At 42.6% G+C, this 20,667-nt stretch overlaps 1 protein-coding gene across 6 annotated transcripts in view; it reads right to left on the bottom strand.

Moving 5' to 3' along the window:
* The window catches only part of LOC120692388, a 27,882-nt gene extending 7,215 nt beyond the window's left edge, over positions 1-20,667 (bottom strand). Inside the window, exons 1-9 of one of the 6 annotated variants that reach the window (XM_039975664.1) lie at positions 20,103-20,667; positions 18,545-18,733; positions 18,254-18,346; positions 17,892-18,074; positions 17,719-17,821; positions 17,460-17,645; positions 16,075-17,318; positions 14,112-14,725; positions 12,737-13,341 (exon numbers count right to left, since the gene is read on the bottom strand). In XM_039975664.1, the coding sequence (XP_039831598.1) occupies positions 13,338-13,341; positions 14,112-14,725; positions 16,075-17,318; positions 17,460-17,645; positions 17,719-17,821; positions 17,892-18,074; positions 18,254-18,346; positions 18,545-18,733; positions 20,103-20,303 (2,817 nt within the window). In that variant the 5' untranslated portion in view covers positions 20,304-20,667 and the 3' untranslated portion in view covers positions 12,737-13,337. Of the gene's footprint in view, positions 1-1,083; positions 3,483-4,145; positions 4,332-4,404; positions 4,508-4,579; positions 4,763-4,952; positions 5,046-5,377; positions 5,567-6,433; positions 6,987-12,736; positions 13,342-14,111; positions 14,729-16,074; positions 17,319-17,459; positions 17,646-17,718; positions 17,822-17,891; positions 18,075-18,253; positions 18,347-18,544; positions 18,734-20,102 lie in introns of those variants that run through there. The other 5 variants (XM_039975663.1, XM_039975661.1, XM_039975660.1 and 2 more) reach the window with 5 other exon arrangements.

Raw genomic sequence — 20,667 nt, 5'->3', positions numbered from 1 at the left:
CTGAGCCGCCGCGGCTTCGGACTTGGCGGCGAGGAGGGCAGCGGCGAGAGCAGCATCGGCCAGAGTAGCTCCAGGGCGGCGGGATCCGCCGCGTCGGCGCCCGGCGGTGGGTGGGGCGGGTCGGCGACGTGCTCCGTCAGGGCGGCGAGGGCTGTGGCGGCGGCGGCAGGAGCCCAGGGGGCGGCGGGCCACGGCGCCGGCGGCCAGAGGCCCAGAGCAGAGGAGGTCGCGTCGCCGGGAGCAGAGGAGAGGGGAGAGGAGGGAAGGAGGAGAGGGGCGGCGGCGGGATGGCCGGTGGCGGCGGGATAGAGGGTGGGTGGGAGGAGAGGGAAGAGGCTAGATACCATGTTTTGGGTTTAATTTCCTTGTATTCCTCCAAACCCTAGATAGGGTGGGTAATATGGTAGCCATTACATGGGCCTCTAGATGGGCCTAAACTATACAGACCAACAGTATCCTTCATATAGAACTGAAAAGCGCCAAAATTGTTTCTAGCATACAAGCTTCAGGACAATTATACAGCTGGTTCCAAAGAAACTGTTTCTAGCATACGAACTTCAGAATGATGTACACTGACTTATAATAAATAAAACAAGCTAGCACAGACCCGTTTTCACCAATAAGCAACTCAAAGGTAGCAACCAGATAGAAAACAGTTTGCTGTTTGTGTCCAGATTCTGGAGCCCAAGCGCTATGATATTCATTATGACACATGAATCTGACAGGTAAGAGTTAAAAAATCTAATTAGCCAGTTTAAACTTCGAAATTTACCAAAGTGGCCTAGCAGTATCCAACAATGCATAGTTGTGATCATCAATTGAGGCACTGGGTGGAACAGAAGAATTTGGCTAGGTTGGATAAGTCCTAGTAACTCGGTAGGAAAACCTCCCACGCATCAAGAGTTGAAATCAGTACAAACTTTTGATAAGTACAGTTACGTTGGAGTCTGTTAACCACATACCAAAAGCGTAATGCAGTAATACAATAAAGGGTCAAGCTTGCTAAGTTTCCATTTTTCTAATACAGTAGTACTAACAAATTGTCTATGCATAAGACGCTGAAAGATATTTTTAGACACTTACAGGATTTGGCAAGTAGGTTCCAGTTCCGATACGGTGTCTTGGTGCATCTTCTCCATAGTTATGGAGAACGCCAGTACCTCTTTCCGTAGCAGGTTGCAGAGGCATCACAGGAAATACTCGTTGACCAGGGGGGGCCATCTGTGTCCAGTTAACATTTGCTGCAGGTGGCCTTCCAGGCCCTTCCCATGCAGCATGGCCCTGCAAATACATTTGTGGAACCGGAAAAGGGTATAGAACAGGACCTAGGGGATGAGCATTCTGGCAGAGTCGCCCATACTGTAAATTGTGCCAATGGCTAACAAAATCACTGTTCAAGATGTCAGGTTTGTGTTCTCCAGATGGCTCAGTCATAGTACTGCATGATGTTGTTGAGGTAGCACTGGAATCTGTTGAGGTAAAATTTCGACCCGCAATATTGGCTGGAAGCTGATCAATTGCCTCACTTCTGTCAAACTGGGGACCAGACCCATCGCTATTCCCTGGAACATATGGGAGCACAACAAAAGGAACTAGTGGACCTGTTGGAACAAAAGTCAGTCCAGAGCTATCAGCTTGTCTCGGCTGTGGGGAACCAATAAGAAAAGGTGCAAACAATGGATTAGGCATGCCGATTTGTGATGGATCAACATCATTTGCTGCTTGACTAGTTCTTGATTGCGTTGAAAAACAATCGGACCCTGCTACTATCTCAGAAGCTTCATTAATGATTGGTACAACTGTCATATTCCTGGGGACATCATCAATTTCAGATGGGAAATGCTCAGTGACATTTCCCATCTGCCAACTGGTCTTGCTATGCGTGGTTGTGGCTGGTGCTGCAAAGGCAGGTCTTTTTCCCCAATTGTCTCCAGATGATCTAGTTGTATTTACAGTCCCATCGTCCCACGAACTTGCATCCAGAGCTTTGCCTCTGGATGAAATGGCATGTGAAGAAGGTACATTCACATAACCACTACTCTTAGAGTAAACTCCATTCGCTTCTCTACTTGTTTGATGTTGGAACATGCTGGTATAGGTTTCATCATCTACGCCATTATTCTCAAGAGCGAATTCCGCCTGCCTTTCCAAGGGGGCAACGATCACACCATTAGGCAAAGAGGAGCGTTCCTTACCATCCATATCATAGATGCAAGGATCTCTCTCTTCAGAACCAAATTGTCTAGAATATCCAACACCATACTCATGCCAACTTTTGCCAGTATCATGACTTGCATCTGATGCAATAGGCTTCTCACTCTCACTACCATCTCCAACATTTGTTGCAAAAGTTGGATTGTGTATGTACTGGGCTGGTGGTGGAACAAATCCACGGAGGAACTGGATATTGGGTAACCATGGTGCCCCAATTAAGTTAGCTGGTGGAACCGCAGCCAGATGCTTTTGTGAAAAACCAGTTGGAGCCAGTAAATGGGAGTGTGACAGATGAGAAGGTATTTGCATTGGCAATTGAATCTGTCCATTGAATCCATGCAACTTCATGGATTCCATTAAATGAACCAGAACTTGTTCATCATGGCGCATATCCGATGATTCAGAGACAGTAGGAAGTTCTTCATTCATCGCAAAACCATTATCTTCACGATAGCTGCTGGAAACATTATTTGAGTCAGAGACTGCCTTTGCACTAGGGTGAGATGAGTTCAAGGAAGACATTGATTCATCCTGTGAAGACTTCGTGCTGTGGTTGCTAGACACTTCTGGAACCATGATATTTCTTCTGCTTCCATAATCAACCTTCAAAGGTTTTTCCATACCAACCACACTTGCCCCCCTACCACGAAATCCTTCACCAGAAGAATCTGTCAGTTCAGGGCTAGATCGGGTTCTTGCAAATCTAGACATGTTTTGCCCATTGCTGTCATTGACAAAGAGACCATTTGGCACTCTCTTATCCCTTTCAGCTTGCATCAATCCAGCTGAGTGATTTCTTTCAAGCTGTTCAGAGACCTTGACATTTCCTTGTGCTACATTCACCTTTTGGTGCTGAGAATGAGAAACAGAAGGGTTAACTGTTCTTGGCAGATTACGACAATGTAGGTCACTTTTCTGAATTGTCTGAGAAGAAGGACCAGGATAACCATGACCAACTTCAGTAAGATTAGCTTGATTCGCACGAAGATTATCCTGATTACCAAGAAGCTTAGGGCTTTCAACTTTTTTCTTAAATGCTGTTACACTTCTGTGACTGTTTGACAATACAGAAGGAACAACTTTCAGAGGCTGCACATCGACCAGACTTGGAATAGGCACATCAGGGCGACTTCCACTCCCATGTCTTATCCATGTATTTGTAAAGAACTGATCCAATTCAGCAATCAAATCTTCTTTTGGACATTCAAGTAACTTTCCAAGACTTTTCGCCCCATAGGCAAAAGCACTGCGTATTCTAAAGTAATTGCCTGCAGAACCAAATGTCAACTCAACAGTTTGAGAGATTTTTGTTGTCCTTGTAGAGATTAAACTTCTCATTTAACAAACAAAAACAGTGGTAGTCATCCAATTCATATACTTGCATCTTCTTAAGAGACTGAATCTATCATTAGTATCAAATGGCCGATAAGACAAAATATCGACAGGAGTACTTTTCAGAGTATTTTTTTTTCTCAAACATACTTTTCAGAGTATGCAAACACAACACGGAAAATTTTAATAGTTAACTGCTAGACAGTCGAAGTAAGATAGATTTCTGCTATTAATTACCACATACTACGAACTCAACATATATAAGAATGAACAAAAGTATTGACAGATACAGCTATCGCAACACTGCTCAAGGAGGTCCTATTAAAGGTTGCAAAGAATGATGTTTCTTCTCTTCCCTGGTTCGATGTACTGGCCACTTATGCATATATCAGTAGAACGCTGAAATTACACGAGGAGGCAACCTAGCAATCAATTAACACATGCACAGTGGATGAATTACAGATATCATTGAATCCATTTCAAAAAAATCAATAAATTAAATCCAGTGTACCATCAATTTCATGGAAATAGGTGAAACAAAGAACATTTACTATGTTCAATTCACCCATAAGATGATATAGAAGTAGGCTCACAGTTACCTTTGTTGACACTTCTTCCAAGATTGTTGTTTGTACGTAAAGGATCAATAACATTGAAGTGTTTGGAAACAAATGGTTGACCCTGATTATCCTGGGTGTGAGGCATAACTCCATATGCAGAACTACAGGTATCTAGGAAGGACTTGTTCAGCAAACATTCACCACTATCCTTCCGCGGAGGTTCCGCTGCATGACATAACATGAATGATCAAAAACTAAATCACTGATCTCGCAAAACAAAGTGGCACATATATATTACCAGTCATATCTGGAAGTGAACTTATAGGAACTGGGCCCCACAAGCTCAAACAAAATTTCTCCCAATCAAAGTTGCTGAAAAACTCTAAGAAACGGTACAAAACCTGCACATGCACAAACAGAAAATAAGCATTGGCATCATGTCAGGATATCCAAAAGACAAGAGAGTAAGTCACCTCAAGAGGTCCAGTAAAAGAATTGTTGAATATATGAAATATGTACAGAACCAGCGTCTCCAATGCATAAGTAGATATAAGACCATGGTGAGCTCCAAGAATACGACTCTCGTAGAAACACCATGCCTTTATCAATATGATACTCCGCTTGAATAAATGGTTTCGGCTGATCAAGTTGTCGATCTATTAAAATGCAGAATCATTAGAAAAAGTCCAGACAGAAAAATCAAGCATATTTGAACCAGGTACTAGATGCAACAAGCACAGTTATTGAAGTAAATATAAATTTCACAGTATTAACACATAAATGGTAAAATTTTGAGCAACTTGTTTGTATATACAAATTATTCAAGATTTGAAAATAAGAACACACCTCTTCAAGAAAACAAAGTGTACATAGTCCACCGACTTGATTAAATGAGATGTCGACAACAATGTTTTCCACAAGACATTTAATAATCTTGACCTGTACATGATACATATGAGAACGACTAAAATGAGTGAAAAGAAAAGTAATACAAGTGCCAAATAATCAAAGGTGACACAATCCGCAAAAGAAGATTGTGTTAGTTTCTGTTCTGCCTCCATTCATATAGCACAAAGTACTATTGGCAACTTCTGGTAATAACTTCAACAGTAAAGTTGTAAATGCAGGAACGATGCTAAATAAAACTCTACCATATGTACATAGTTAGCACTTAGCAGAGGAGTAACTCCATTCGGAGGTAATTCAGGTGCCTATAAAGCAGCAAAATTATAAAAAAAATAACACAGTGGAATTATCACATGGAAAATTACCTCTGCCTGAATATACTGGACTTCTTTTACATGAAATTCAGCATTTTCACTCTTCTCTTCACGCTCCAATGCATCCCGGACAAGGCTTGCCCAAATCTCCTTTAATTCTTCACTATTACTAAAAGCAGTGACATCAATGTCACCATCAGGTAAGTAAGTCTTGAGAGGTACTGAACCAAAGGTAAAAACCTGTAGAGATAAAGAGATCAATTCTCCGTGAAGCACATCTAATCAACTGGACAATTGAACACTGAGGATAAGGGCAAAGAACTTAAAAAATACTAGTGCAAAATTCCCCTTGGCATGCAAAAGACTTACGGAAGAGTCTATTTCAATCATCCAAGAAACATGAAATAAGGTAAAAGTGGTATCTCAATGCACCTGCTAGGCGGTATCGCAAATACTCATGCCATCAGGCAAGCCAGAATTTTCAGACATTTGGCTATTGATTTATTACTAGAATTACTAGAACTCTTCTGGCTAAGACAGGCAAGTTTCTCATATCGTATTATTGGCAGAGACCAGCTCTGTGGTTCCACGAAACTTCAGTAACATGGTACTGGATGTGTGCAACACCCCATGATACAGGAATGTGTATAAAAAGGGAAATACAGTTCGACTACATAAGTGTCCAGGATCTCTATTCCTACTCTCCCCCCAATGCACTTTTTTTGACAATCATCCCCACTCTTTGAACTTTGATGCTTCTACACAGGTTGTCAAATATCAGATGTGGAAGCATGGGTGTCGGTCACTAGCATCCCTCCTGTTCTTCTGTAACCACTGGCCACCATTTCCAGCGAGCTCTCGCTCCAGAATCAACTTCAGTAGGCCAGACAAACATTTGAGAAACAGAAAGCGAAGCATCACCTATTGACTATTGCCCTCTCAGTAAAGCAACCATTACTCTAGTCAGTTCTACAATAGCAGTCTCATCTATCCATCCATACATCAGTCCTCACCGCCATATACAAGAGCCTTCTACTTCAGACAGACGCTATTTCCTATTACTACCTGCGGGGAGCAGTCGGACCAGTTGGTAACCAGGTACTGTACCTGGCACGAGAGGCAGTTCATGATAAGCCGCTGCACGTAGTGGTAGACGGCCAGCCTCCGGCCTTCGGAGTGCGCGTTGGGCTGGATGCGCGTGATCAGCTCCGCCGTGCGGTCCTCCGCGACCGCCCAGCGCTCGGGGTCGAGTCGCCGTGTCACCCGGGCGGACGCATTGGGCAGGAGCCCGTTGGGCACCATCCCCACGCGCGCGCCAACCAATTCACCCTCCGCCTCCGCCTGGCGGAGCCAAAACCCTAGACCACGATACCAGCGGCAGCCGACCGCGGAGCACCCCCGCAGCAGCGGGCTACAGCGACGATATGGCTCAGAGCACGGAGCAGCCGCCCCTGGCGCGGACCGAGCCGGCCGGTGGAGCCCCAGGCAGCGGGCAGGCGGAAAAACTAGCGCGATGGATGGATCGATGCGGTCGTGGGAAGAGTGCGCGGCGGCGGCGGCGGCGGCGGCGAGGGGAGTGGTCGGCGTGGAGGAGGGGGGGTTGATTTGGAAAGGTGCGGGAGGAGACGTGCGGTGCGGGTCGGTGTTTGGTTTGGGCCTCGTGGGGATGTGCTGAGGAGCGTCTCAGACACTTCGATGAGGCAGGCGTCCGTGGCCGCGTAGGCAGCCGGTTGTGTGCTTTGGGTCGAGGCACAGTCGGAACTGGATGCCCGTGGAACGAGGATTTTGGATTTTGGATTTTGGGAAGTTCATGCGTAAATCCTAGTGTAGGTAGAAGAAGAGAGGAAGGCCTTGATTATCCAATAGACCAATACTCTGTGAATCCTTCAATCTTGTGAAGATTGTTCCCTATTGTGGCCACTTAATGTGCAAGAAAACTGAATTGTTGGTCTTCACTAGTTTGTTGGCAAACTTCCGTCCCTTCCTGTCTAGCTGCCGATGTTCATTTCATGCCTCAGGTTCCCATGTGAGAACTACTTTCCGCTCTGGATGGTGAGAGCATGAACGATAACAGATCGGCAAGGTTCGCTTGGCTGTGGCTATGACTGATGTTAATTGTTGAGAGAAAAGTAATGCTGGTTGGCTGGTGGATGGTGGATGATGCTGATTTGATGTAAGTGAAAAATACTACTGGCTGATTGGCTGACAAGCCAAACAAACAGACTGAATGACTCAACGAGCAACGTTCCTCATGGCATTCAAATGCTAGCCGAAGTTCTAGCCATCACCGCCAAAGAAATGCTTTGTTGTCCGAGCAGAGAGCACTTCTGTCAGAGATGCAAACATCATCCGCAATTTTCCACACTAACAACATCGATCAGTGCATCTCTCTAAAATTACATGGCGTGCTTCATGCAGCTGTCAGCCAAGTTTCCACTTGTGAATTGTGATAATCTTTCTGATGCCTTACGGATGTCCCTGCAAGTGCCGCTGTTCTGGTCCTGTGACATTTTTGTTTGCGCTGCCACCACTTTTGATGCTCTACTTCGTTTATCCCAGCTTCAATTGGCTTGTTAGAGAGATCTTTGCTTATCCCAACTTGAACTGACTTGCCAGAGAGATCTTCGCTTGATTTGCCAGAAGATTGTACCTCTCTTAAATTAACAATCTCCTATTCAAATCATCTGAACTTTCGATTGGATCTAGATCCATCGAGTTCAATCCTACCGGGCCATATTCTAACCTACGAATTTTGTGGATGATGGACCTTCTGCACCTTCTTTGAATTACCTCGTTCTAAAATTCTCATCCTGATGAAGTTATTTGCCCTAGAGATGTTAATTGGTGACTTTTAGGTGGACATCCGAAATCCTTTTTAGTTCAAAATTTTATTTTATCCAAAATAAGATCAACCTCCAACTCTTTTTAGTTAAAAGTTTTGTAATACTTTTTCAAAATAAGATTTTATTTTGACGAAGTAATAAAAAATTTTGAACTAAAAAGAGATGGAGGTGCATCTAAAAGTCATCAATTAACACTCCTAGACCGGCTTCATAGACCATGGGTCCATGGTGCTTCTAATATGGGCAGATCTAGGGATGTTAATGGTGGTTTACTGGCATCTTATACATAGCAATCTCTAGTACCATCTGCACCTACTACATGATTTATCATCCATAAAATCTACAACACAGGAATTAGTTGCAGCACCATCTTAACGATTGGCACATATGCTTAAGGCTCTTTTTTACCCGGGCCCATAGGTAGTTGTCGCTCTACGGATCAATATCATTATAATATATGACTTATCCTTTTCTTTTATGAGTATGATTCATGGCAGAGGTCGAGAATTTTTCAACCATTATTGTATCATCTTAAAACACGGTCTGCAAGGGACAAGCTGCCCCCGAGCATTAATATAAGAAGAATAACTCTCACGCATGTTGAGAAAATTCCCGAACTCCTATCTCACCCTTACCCCCGGGGCGCCATAACTCATACTGTAACCTGTGTGAGAGCAGGCTAGGGTGGGCCGGGACCTATTTCCATGTACTTTGGCATGTATGCAGGCGAAGAGATATTTTTAACCTTAGCTTGAAATTTGCTCCTTTCAAGAGTCGAACTCGGGATCTGAGAATTGCTACTGAGGCCACCTAAGTACCTAACTATCTCAATATAACACTACTTGAAATTTCTTAAATTTTCCTTTTCAGAAAAAAAATCGTTATCGAGCAAAGGAATGCAATAGGTGCGGTTAATATAGCTATTATTATTGCCTCTATTGTTGAAATTTGTTGGGTCAAACCAGTCAGGAAAGATTGACCGTATAGAAGGATACTTTTGTACAAGTCTGAGTAATCGGAGATCAAAAATCATTGGGGGGGGAAAAAGGACACAACAGGTTCATAGTTGTTCAACCACTTGATGTTTTAGGGGATATTAAATAAACAAATGTGATGCCTGGTGCCTTTCATTTCCTAATATGTAAACTCTTCATAGCATCTCCAGCAGTCCTCTATTCCCCAATAAACTCCTACTATTGAGAAAAGAATGTGCTCCAGCAGTTTCTCAATACATCTTAATTTTCCCAATAACTATTGAGTTGTCCCAATATTTCACCCCCAACTCAAATAAAAGGATGGTTTGTGCTCTCCCAATATGTTAGTTGTATTGAGAAGATTATTGGGAGACCGCAAAATAAATTCCCCAAGTAATATAAAACAGGTATTGGGACATCTCTCAATACCAGTTATTGAGAAATGATTAGTGGGGAACTTCTAGAGATGCTCTTACACCTCTCCTGGTTTTTCCCCCAATGATGCTGAAAATGTAAGGTATATTTTGGCTTCCCAAAAGCTTTATCAATGAAATTCAGATGGCGATACTCCCCGTGACCGTAAAACAAAAAAAAGAAAACTATCGAGATATCATACAAGTGGCCAAAAAAAGAGATGCCCTTTGTGGAAATATTCCGCTATAGTGGAAGAAGGAAGGTGCTTTTCGTGCTTGTAAAGGTCCTTCCTATTTGAGTAGTGCAGCTTTGCCTCATCTCCATGCCATGGAATTGGGGAAAGTCATAACTCTATAATTGTGACACTGATTAACCCAATGGCATAACATCAGCTAAATATAATTTCAGTAATCCACTTTGTCTTTTGTCTAATTGTTTTGACTTGTACTTCTAACTTAGGTACTAAATTACTAATGCCAAATGCTCTACCATTTAACAGTACACAAATAGCCAAAACCATCAACGTTTGACATAAATTAGCAGCCTAGCAGGTAGTACTCATAAGTGAGGGAAGAAACGGCAACTACTTCAAGAAAATAAGAGTCGAAGCAGCAAAGTATAAGTTAAATGCATATAAGAATTGTAATTCTATATATTCACTGTAGAAGCTATTTTGTAAGGCGATAAGCCTAGAACCAGCACTGATGCACCAATTAAGTTGAAAGTTGAAACATATATGGCTGATTGGCTTTCTTTTATCTTCGGCCTTACTAGTGTTCGGAGGTCCAATAAATTTTTTTAGTGGACGCTGCAACATAAAAATACATGCTTGCAACACAAAAAATTAATTTTTGCAACATAAAAAAACATGTATTGAAACACATAACAACATCTGGATGCAAAGATCAAAATTTCCGCCACAACATCATAGCTCTGTTTCATGCAACATCTATTCAAATTCATGCAACATCGAAAACAAGAGTCCTACAACATCAAATTCATGCAGGTGCAACATGGAAAAAAAGTTGTCTCCACGAAATCAACCCTTAAGGAGGACACCCCAATAGCAACATAAATCTCGACCTCAACATCTCACATAAACTACTGCAACATTAAAAAATTCTACTACAACGCTATTGGGGCCTCATTGCCCCCAATCTCCTGCCGCCGGGCCAGAGCACACCGCCGACCTCATCGGAGAAGAATGGGAGGGGAATGGGATGGGGAGAGGCACCTTCCCCCACGTCCTCGCTAGGTGGGGTGGGGTTGCGTGAGTCTTGGCGTCCTTTCGATATTTTTAGGCGTCAGACGCCTGTAATATAGCATTTATGTTTTATCTTACTCTCGGATTTAGCCTACCCAAAATGGAATCCAACTCAGGAATAGATGCACAGGAATGCTTTACTATTTAGTATGATAAGATCAAGCACTAATACTCCATCAGTCCCAAATTTAGTTGTTTGGCTTTTCTAGATATATAATGAATCTAGATATATATTATGTCTAGGTTTATAGCAAAATCTATACTTCTAGAACAATCAAAACGACAAATAATTTGGGATGGAGGGAGTACATATACACACCAATTTCACATAACATAAACTAGTCAAAAGAAAATGCTGTTAACAACACAATCTAATGGATCAATATGTATTCAATAGTTTCATTCATTATGAGTTGCAACAATATAATATTTAAGTCAAAACTAATATATAGCATGCACACCAAAGCATCAAACCTTTTTAATTTTCTAGTATCGTAAGAAGCCCATTAAGCATTCACGTTACAATACAGATGATATGGGGCACATACACTCTATTACATCATAAACTGGAACTGTTGAAAATTTCACAACTTGCAAAAAATAAATAGAACAAGGGACTAACCAAACACAGACAAGTCCTTCCCGAACCATGACATGGAAAAAGATTATCACCGCAAGCTTAAGTAATCACCCATGACACCCTCACAGCCTCACTCTCCCCTTCCCCAACACCACCACACTCAGTCTCATCATCACCATGTTTCTTCTTCTTGTCATCTTCCTCCTTGCCATACTTCCCTCCACTATGGCTACTAGTCTTCTTTAGACCTGATCATCCGTCGAGTCGGGTTTCGGGTAAAAAAGTATTGGCTCGCGTCCAACCCACGACATGGTTGGATCATGTTTGGGTTGTGTCGGGTTGCCTGCATTTTTTGTGTGTAATTTCCAAGTTGGATCAAGGTTTTTTTGAGTTCCGAATCAAATATTTCGACCTGTATCCACCCATCACTTGATCAAGTCAGATTTTTTCAGAATGCCCACTAGGCCACTTCTTCTAGTCATCTTCTTCGTACCTTCCTCCATGGTGTCCACCACTAATCAGGGGCGGGCCCCATGTGTATTCATGGGTATTCAGTTGAATACCCAAAATTTTCGGCAAAAAATGTTGTACAACTATATATAGTATATATATGTATCATAATATGCAAAAATACAATCTAAAATAGGCTTTTTGGGCTCAATCGGCCCACTGTCCAACCCTTGTAGGCCGGCCCAAACTCCTCCCCGGTCCCCCTCCCACTCCCAGCCGTTTCTCAAAAAAAAAACCCCAATATATCCTTTATTTATTTTACATGTTTGTCGAACAATTTCAAGTTATGCTATGATAAATGTCATGATTTTGATACATAATTATGTGATATGTATATATACTTTAGACTGCCAAAAAAATTTCGCTCTTTGAAAATTTCGAATACCCAAATCTCAAATCTTGAGCCCGTCCTTGCCACTAATGTATAAGACCAGTCTCAATAGGAGTTTCATGGATACAGTTACCTAGACTGGAAACTAAGGTAACTGTGCTAGATGAGTTTCATGGTGATGAAACTGTCCTCACATCTCATGAAATTCCAGTCTTCTTTCTCCTTGCCATGTTAGCAAAATTGATGATACTTAATATCATAAAACCCTCCATAAAACTCCCATTGAGACTGACCTAATATCCCAAGGTTTTACGGTCACAGGACAGAATGGTGGTTTCTGTTCTGAAACCCATTCAAATTGGTTGTCAACATTTCACAAGATACCCTAAAAGCAATTGATGCATCGGAATGTGCCCAGGCGGCGACAAGCCAATTGACGCATTGGAAGGCGCCCAGGCAGCGACAATGTGGATAACACACTGAACGCACATATGGAACAGAGAAGAAAAAACGATCATCTTTTACGCGTGACAGTTTTGTCCCTCCAGCTAAAACACCACGAAAATTTGTCACCTAGGATTCACCTAACTCTAGTACACCTAAGCGAAAAGTTTGTTGTATGTGTTACATGATCTTGATCCTATCTAGAAACGAGAACTTGTTATTAGCTTTCAGTTACAAATGACCAGATAATGCCCCGATCATGGTAGTTAAAACCCAGTGAGCTTCAAGATCATAATTGATTTTGATGCAGAAACGTTTCTGTTCCATTCAACCTAATACCGTATTCTTGAGAAGACTCATAATTCCTGGGCGTCACAGTTCCATGCTTTGTTCTGAAGATTGTCGCTTCGATTCCAGAAAGCTTCATAATTACTGGGACTGGTAAACTCTTTTGATGGTATTCACTATTTAGTGCTTGTGAGAAATCAGAAAGCACCATGAAAACCAGCTAGAGCACATTCTTGTTTCTGTTGTTGGCTGCTGATGGCCCAACCATCTGAACCCATGCAGGACATGATCATGAGTAGTGGAGCAAAATGTTGCTATCGCAGGGCTTCAATGCCAGAACCAAGTCACCATGCCATCATTCAACTACCTTCAAAGTGAACAGAAACAAATTTCAGCTTGGTGACAGCAAATGCTACTACTAAATACTAAGTAAATAAGTTGATCAATTCATGGAATCAAATCGCACAGCTGATGGCATAATTACGCATTGCAAACATATTCCCAGATGCAAGTACTAGTTTAACGTGTTATGCGCTAATTTCTTCATTTGAAACTGGTTGCCAAGAACAATTTAACTAATTACTACTGACTCTATGGGCGTCAGTTCAACAAACTTACGCTATTAAATACTTTAGACTTCATGAAGACCACAGGCGAGAGAAAATGAGTACACATTAATAATATATGCAACTGAGGTTACTGGTCGTTATCACCATAACAATAATTGACTGAGGAATCATGGCAGAATTATCTATTATGAGTACAAACTATGAAAGGTCCACTGAAAAACAAAAATTAAATTAAACAATCCCGAACTTTATTTCTGTGACTCGCATATACTATTTTATTTTTTCCTCAATCACATGAAATATGAAGCTGACTATCGCTTCGATCCACATTCTTCGACACATGAGCATGTAAATTCGTTGTCTGCGAATTGTAGCTATAGTTCCTAACTTACTAGTGGCAACTGCTATCGTGCATTTACTCTGCTTATATATACCAAAACACGACATGTTTTTTTTAGATAAGATAAAGATCCATGTACATTTATGATTTGGAATTTTCAGACTGCTCATACTTAAAACATTGAAAATAGAAACAGTGATGAACAAAGAATATAGTAACAAGTACAACCTGCGAGGCTGAGGTGAGGACGGTTGATCAGGAGAGGAATGAGAGGAACCGCCCCTATATGGACCATGCCTTTGCCCATAAAAACCATTAGGCACCATTTGATGTGTCGACCGTGGTATGTCATCACCATCTGCTGCGGGAAGTGGCCCAAGAGAACCAAATTCAATTGGCTCAGATGAGGATGCAACATGATTTGTGCCTGGTTCATATGAGTACACCATAAAAAATGGTGGTCCTGGAGGGCCAGATAAAGCACTGGTACCATTTGAAGTTGTAGATTGTGGTGCATAAACTTCATGTGCTATGTTCCCTTGTTTGTGCATAGAGCTTGTGGATCCAAAAGATTGGCCCTGCACAAGATATTGAGAGCTTGCCTCATGCCTGTACGAGTCATTTCTATAAGTTTGCCGTAGCCTATCAGGCTGACTCTCATCATTGGCCTGTCTATCAGACCGCATGCCAGACCTCTCCGACTGGCTACGCCCATTGCTGCGGTTTGGGTTTCGTTGTTTTGAGTTTATCCAGCCTCCTTCCTTGTCACTATAATCACTCCTGTCACCATTATAACCTCCTCTGTAGTTTCTTGAATTTGAATGCCGATCCCTATACGGAACCTTCTGAACAGAAGCCACAGAATTGACGGCTTAGTATTTCGCAGTCGACACTATCAATTTCATAAATCATTGCTTAATAAATCTCTCTTTTAAACAAAGAATCACTGTGCCTAGAGGAACAGAAGGTAGAACTACATAAAGAAAACCTACAGCGCCCATATTCCAAATATATCTTAATTCGATTATGAAAATAACTCATTATTTTTTCATATCCCACACTGATGATTCATTGTCATGATTAAACACTCTAAACATTGCATTCAGTTTAGGACCTCAATGCACAACCTTATGGGGCTATCAATCATTATCAATGTGGCTAGGGTCTAGACAATCTTACCATCAAAATTTTGAAGCTTATTAATGAACTGGTTGAAATATTACTGTTTGTTTTAGGAAGTTGTTACAAAGAGGGGGTGCGGCCTAGGTCGGCCTTAAAAGAAGCTCCGCCCTGAATGCCAAGTTATGATGCTATGATTTCAGTCTGTTTCGAAGGGCGGGCCTGGTGCAGCGGTAGAGCCTACCGTCTGTAACCGGAAGGTTCCGGGTTCGAGCCCCAGCCTCTGCACATTTGTGTGGGTAAGGCTTGGGGCTTAAAAACAATCCTTCCCCAGACCCCGCACAGTGTGGGAAGCCTACAGCACTGGGTACGCCCCCCCTTTTTCAAGAACTCTAGGCAAGCTTATCTGGACTTCTGGAGTGCATCCTCCTTATAGAGCTCAAAGCACCAAAATTGTTTCTAGCACAAGCTTCAGGATAATTACACAGCTGGATCCGACAAAACTATTTCTAGCATACAAGCTTCAGAATGAACTACACCGACTTAATAATTAAAACAAGGTAGCACAGACCTATTTCACCAATGAGCAACTCAAAGATAGCAACATGACAGAAAACAGTCTGCTGCTTGTGTTCAGACTCTGGAGCCCAAGCTCTATGATATTCATTATGACGTAAAGGGAATCTTCCCGTGAATCTAACAGGTAGAGTTAAAATCTCATTAGCAAGTTAAAACTTCGAATTTACCAAAGTGGTCTAGCAGAATCCAACTATGAATAATTACGATCTTCAATTTAGCAATTGAATCATCTAAAGAAGTGCTCCGTGAAAAAGAAGGATTTGGCTACATCGGATAATTTGTAGTAACTCAGTTGGAAAACCGCCCACACATCAAATGTTTAAATCAGTACAAACTATTGACAAGTACAGTTACATTGGTGTTGCTTACCGCCTTACCCACATATCAAATATAATAATACTATAAATGATCAAGCTTGTAAAGTTTCCATTTTACTATCACTAAAAAGTTGTCTAAGAATGAGATAACGCTGAAAGATATTTTGTATTCTTACAGGATTTGGAAAGTAGGTTCCTGTGCCTCCACGGTATCTTGGGGCATCTTCCCCATAGTTATGGAGAACACCAGTACCTCTTTGCGTTGATTGTTGCAGAGGTATCACAGGAAATAAACGTTGACCAGGGGGTACCATCTGTGTCCAGTTAACATTTGTTGCAGGACGTCTTGCAGGCCCATCCCATGCAGCATGGCCCTGCAAATACATTTGTGGGACCGGAAAAGGGTATAGCACAGGACCTACGGGACGGGCATTCTGGCAGAATCGCCCATACTGTAAATTGTTCCAATGGCTAATGAAATCACTGCTCAAGATGTCAGGCTTGTGTTCCCTGGATGGCTCAGCCATAGTACTGCATGATGCTGTTGAGGTAGCATAGGAATCTGGTTGGTCAACATCATTGAGCAAACTAAAATTTTGACCCGCAATATTGGCAGAAAGCTGATCAATTCCTTCGTTTATCTCAAACTGGGGACCACAACCATCGCTATTCCGTGAAGCATAAGGGAGCACAACAAAAGGAACTGGTGGACCTGTTGGAACAGTCAGTCCAGAGCTATCAGCTTGCCTCTGCTGTGGGGAACCAATAAGAAAAGGTGCAAACACAGGATTAGATATGCCGGTTTGAGTTGGATCAACACCATTTTCTACTTGACTAGTTCGTGATTGTGTTGGAAAAGAATCGGGCCCTGCTAATATCTCAGAAGCTTCATTACTGATTGGTACCAACGTCATATTTCTGGGGCCATCATCAGCTTCAGTGAGTTTTCTTTCAAGCTGTTCAGAGACCTTGGCATTTCCTTGTGCCGCGTAAACTTTTTGGTGCTGAGCATGAGAAATAGAAGGATTAACTGTTGTTGGCAGAGCATGACAATGTAGGTCACTTTTCTGAATTGACTGAGAAGAAGGATCAGGATAACTGTGACAAACTCCAGTAAGATTATCTTGATCTGCATGAAGATTGTTCTGATTAGCAAGAAGCTTAGGACTTTCAACTTTTTTCTTGAATGCTGTTACACTTTTGTGACTGTTTGACACTACAGAAGGAACAACTTTCAGAGGCTGCACATCAACCAGACTTTGGGTAGGCACATCAGGACGACTTCCACTCCCATATCTTATCCATGTATTTGTGAAGAACTGATTCAATTCAATAACTAAATTTTCTTTTGGACATTCAAGTAACTTTCCAAGCCTTTTCGCCCCATATGCAAAAGCACTGCGTATTCTAAACAAATTGCCTGCAGAACAAAATGTCAACTCAACAGGTGATTTTCTTTGTTGTCCTCGTACAGATAAACATCCCATAGAACATAATGAAAACAAAGATTATTGTGTTTAATTCAGTAATAAATTGATCTTAAAGTAGGTTTATAAGGTACCTTTGCTGACACTTCTTCCAAGATTATTGTTTGTGCGTAAAGGATCAATAATATTGAAGTGTTTGGAAACAAATGGTTGACCCTTATTCTCCTGGGTGCGAGGCACAACTCCATATGCAGCACTACAGGTATCCAGGAAGGACTTGTTCAGCAACAATTCACCACTATCCATCCGCGGAGGTTCGGCTGCATGACATAAGATTAATGATCAAAAACTCAATCACTGATCTACCAAAACAAAGTGCCAGGTATAGATTACCAGTCATATCTGGAAGTGAACTTATAGGAACAGGGCCCCACAAGCTCAAACAAAACCTCTCCCAATCAAAGTTGCTGAAAAATTCTAAGAAACGGTACAAAACCTGCACATGCATAAACAGAAAATAAGCATTGGCTTCATGTCAGGATATCCGAAAGACGAGAGTAAGTCACCTCAAGAGGTCCAGTAAATGAATTGTTGAATACATGAAATATGTACAGAACCAGCATCTCCAATGCATAAGTAGATATAAGGCCATGGTGAGCTCCCAGAATACGACTCTCGTAGAAACACCATGCCTTTATCAATATGATACTCCGCTTGAATAGATGATTTCGGCTGATCAAGTTGTCGACCTATTGAAGTGCAGAAACATTAGAAGAGGTACGTTAAGAAAATCAAGCATATTGGAACAAGGTACTAGACACAACAAGCACAGTTATTCAACTCAATATAAATTTCTTACAGTATTACTAGCATATAAATGGTAAATTTTGAGCAACTTGTCTGCTAGATTTTGAAAATAAGAACACACCTCTTCAAGAAAACAAAGTGTACATAGTCCACCAACTTGATTAAATGAGATGTCGACAACAATGTTTTCCACAATACACTTAATAATCTTGACCTGTGCAAGATACATGAAACAGATGAAAAAACATAAATGAATGAAAAACAAAATAATACAAGTGTCAAATCATTAACAGTGACATTATCCCAAAAATAAGATAGGGTAGGCGAGCGAGAAAATGGCATCGGATGGATTTTTTATGTACAAAGAAGTGTCTTCAAATGCATAATCCTCCGAAGTCATAGGTAAAAATACCTCTGCCTGAATATACTGGACTTCTTTTACATGAAATTCAGCATTTTCACTCTTCTCTTCACGCTCCAATGCATCCCGGACAAGTTTTGCCCAAATCTCTTTTAATTCTTCACTATTACCAAAAGCAATGACATCAATATCACCATCAGGTAAGTAAGTCTTGAGAGGGACTGAACCAAAGGTAAAAACCTGTAGATAACGAGATCAATTCTCTGTCAAGCACATTTAATCAACTGGATAATTGAACACTGCAGATAAGGACAAGGATCTTCCAAAATGCTAGGGCAAAATTCCCCTTGCATGCATAAGACTTACGGAAAAGTCTATTTCAGTCATCCAATAAGAAACATGAAATAAGGTAAAGGAGGTATCTCAATACACCTGCTAGGCTGTATACCAAATGCTCATGCCAAAAGACAAGCCATGATTTTCAGACATTCACATATGGTTATGGTCTATGTATCACCAATACACCATATCGGTACGGCGTTACCAGTACGGAGATACGTGAGTTTGGAAAACGACGTAGTGGTAGTATAGAGAGAGTATCGGAGTATCGAAATATCGGATACGCAAGTAAAAGATACAGGTACGGCTGGGTTGGTGAAGTATCGGTGATTCATAGGCTATGCTAAGACATGCAAGTTTTTCATTTTATACCTATTGGGCGAGACCAGCTCTGTGGTTTGACGAAACATCAGTAAAATGGTACGGATGTGTGCAATGCCCCATTGTTAGAAGTATTGTAGAGAGCCCACTGGGCCTTGGTTTTGGCTGCCGCACAGGCCTGTTGCCATTGATTGGGCAAGGATCTCCGTTGATTGGTTTATTTTCCATAACCCTAGGACATCCTTGCCTAATCTAGAGATCAATCTATCTAAGCACCCCTCGGGTGCATGCACAGTAACAGGCCTGTGCGGTAGCCAAAACCAAGGCCCAGTGGGCTGTCTGCAATACTTATAACACCCATGTCACAGGAATGCATATGAAAACAAGAAATAGAGTTCGACTACACAAATGTCCAGAATCTCTATTCCTACTCTTCACCTAATGCACTTTTTTTTGCTAATCATCCCCACTGTTTGAAACTTGATGATTCTAAACAGGTTGCCAAATATCAGATGTGGAAGCATGGGTGTCATATGACCAGCACCCCTCCTGTTCTTCTGTAACAACAAAGCCACCATTTCCAACGAGCTCTAGCTCCAGACAAACATTTGAGAAACAGAAAGAGAAGTATAGCGTATTGACTATTGCCCTCTACGCAGAGCAACCATAGTTCTAAAGGCGTCGCCTAGGCGTCCAGGCGGACCCAGCTCGCGCTGGGAAACAGACACGCCTTGTCACCTAGGCGTCCAAGAGTACCCAGATCGCCTTGGGTCGCCTTGTCACCTTTAAAACACTGAGAGCAAACATTACTTTAGTCACTTTAACAGTCTCATCTATCCATCATCAGTCCTTCCCACCATACACAAGAGCCTTCTACTTCAGACAGACGCTAATCCCTATTACTACCTGTGGGGAGCAATCGGGCCACTTAGGCAACCAGGTACTATACCTGGCACGAGAGGCAGTTCATGATAAGTCGCTGCACGTAGTGGTAGACGGCGAGCCTCCGTCCTTCGGAGTGCGCGTTGGGCTGGATGCGCGCGATCAGCTCCGCCGTGCGGAGCTCCGCGACCGCCCATCGCTCGGGGTCGAGCCGCCGCGTCACTCCGGCGGATGCATTGGGCAGGAGCCCGTTGGGCACCATCCCCATGCGCGCGCCAACCAATGCACCCTCCGCCTCCGCCTGGTGGAGCCAAAACCCTAGACCCCGAAACCAGCGGCAGCCGATCGCGGAGCACCCCCGCAGCAGCGGGCGGCTACAGCGGTGACGGAGCAGCCGTCCCCGGCGCGAATCGAGCCGGGTCGGTGGAGCCCCGAGAGGCGGGCGTGCGGAAAAGCTAGCGCCAGGGATGGATCGGCGCGGTCGTGGGGAGACCGAACGCCGGCGGCGGCGGCGGCGATGAGGGGAGGGGCCAGCGCCTCGTCGGGGGTTTGATTTGGGAGGGGAGGAGACGTGCGGTGCGGTGCGGTGTTGGTTTGGGCCTCGTGGGGATGTGCCGAGGAAGACTTCGAGG

This window comes from Panicum virgatum, chromosome 9N (assembly GCF_016808335.1).
Source record: "Panicum virgatum strain AP13 chromosome 9N, P.virgatum_v5, whole genome shotgun sequence".
Lineage (NCBI taxonomy): Eukaryota > Viridiplantae > Streptophyta > Magnoliopsida > Poales > Poaceae > Panicum > Panicum virgatum.
The sequence above is the reverse complement of the archived record's forward strand: the minus strand, read 5'-3'. Positions and strand labels throughout refer to the sequence as shown.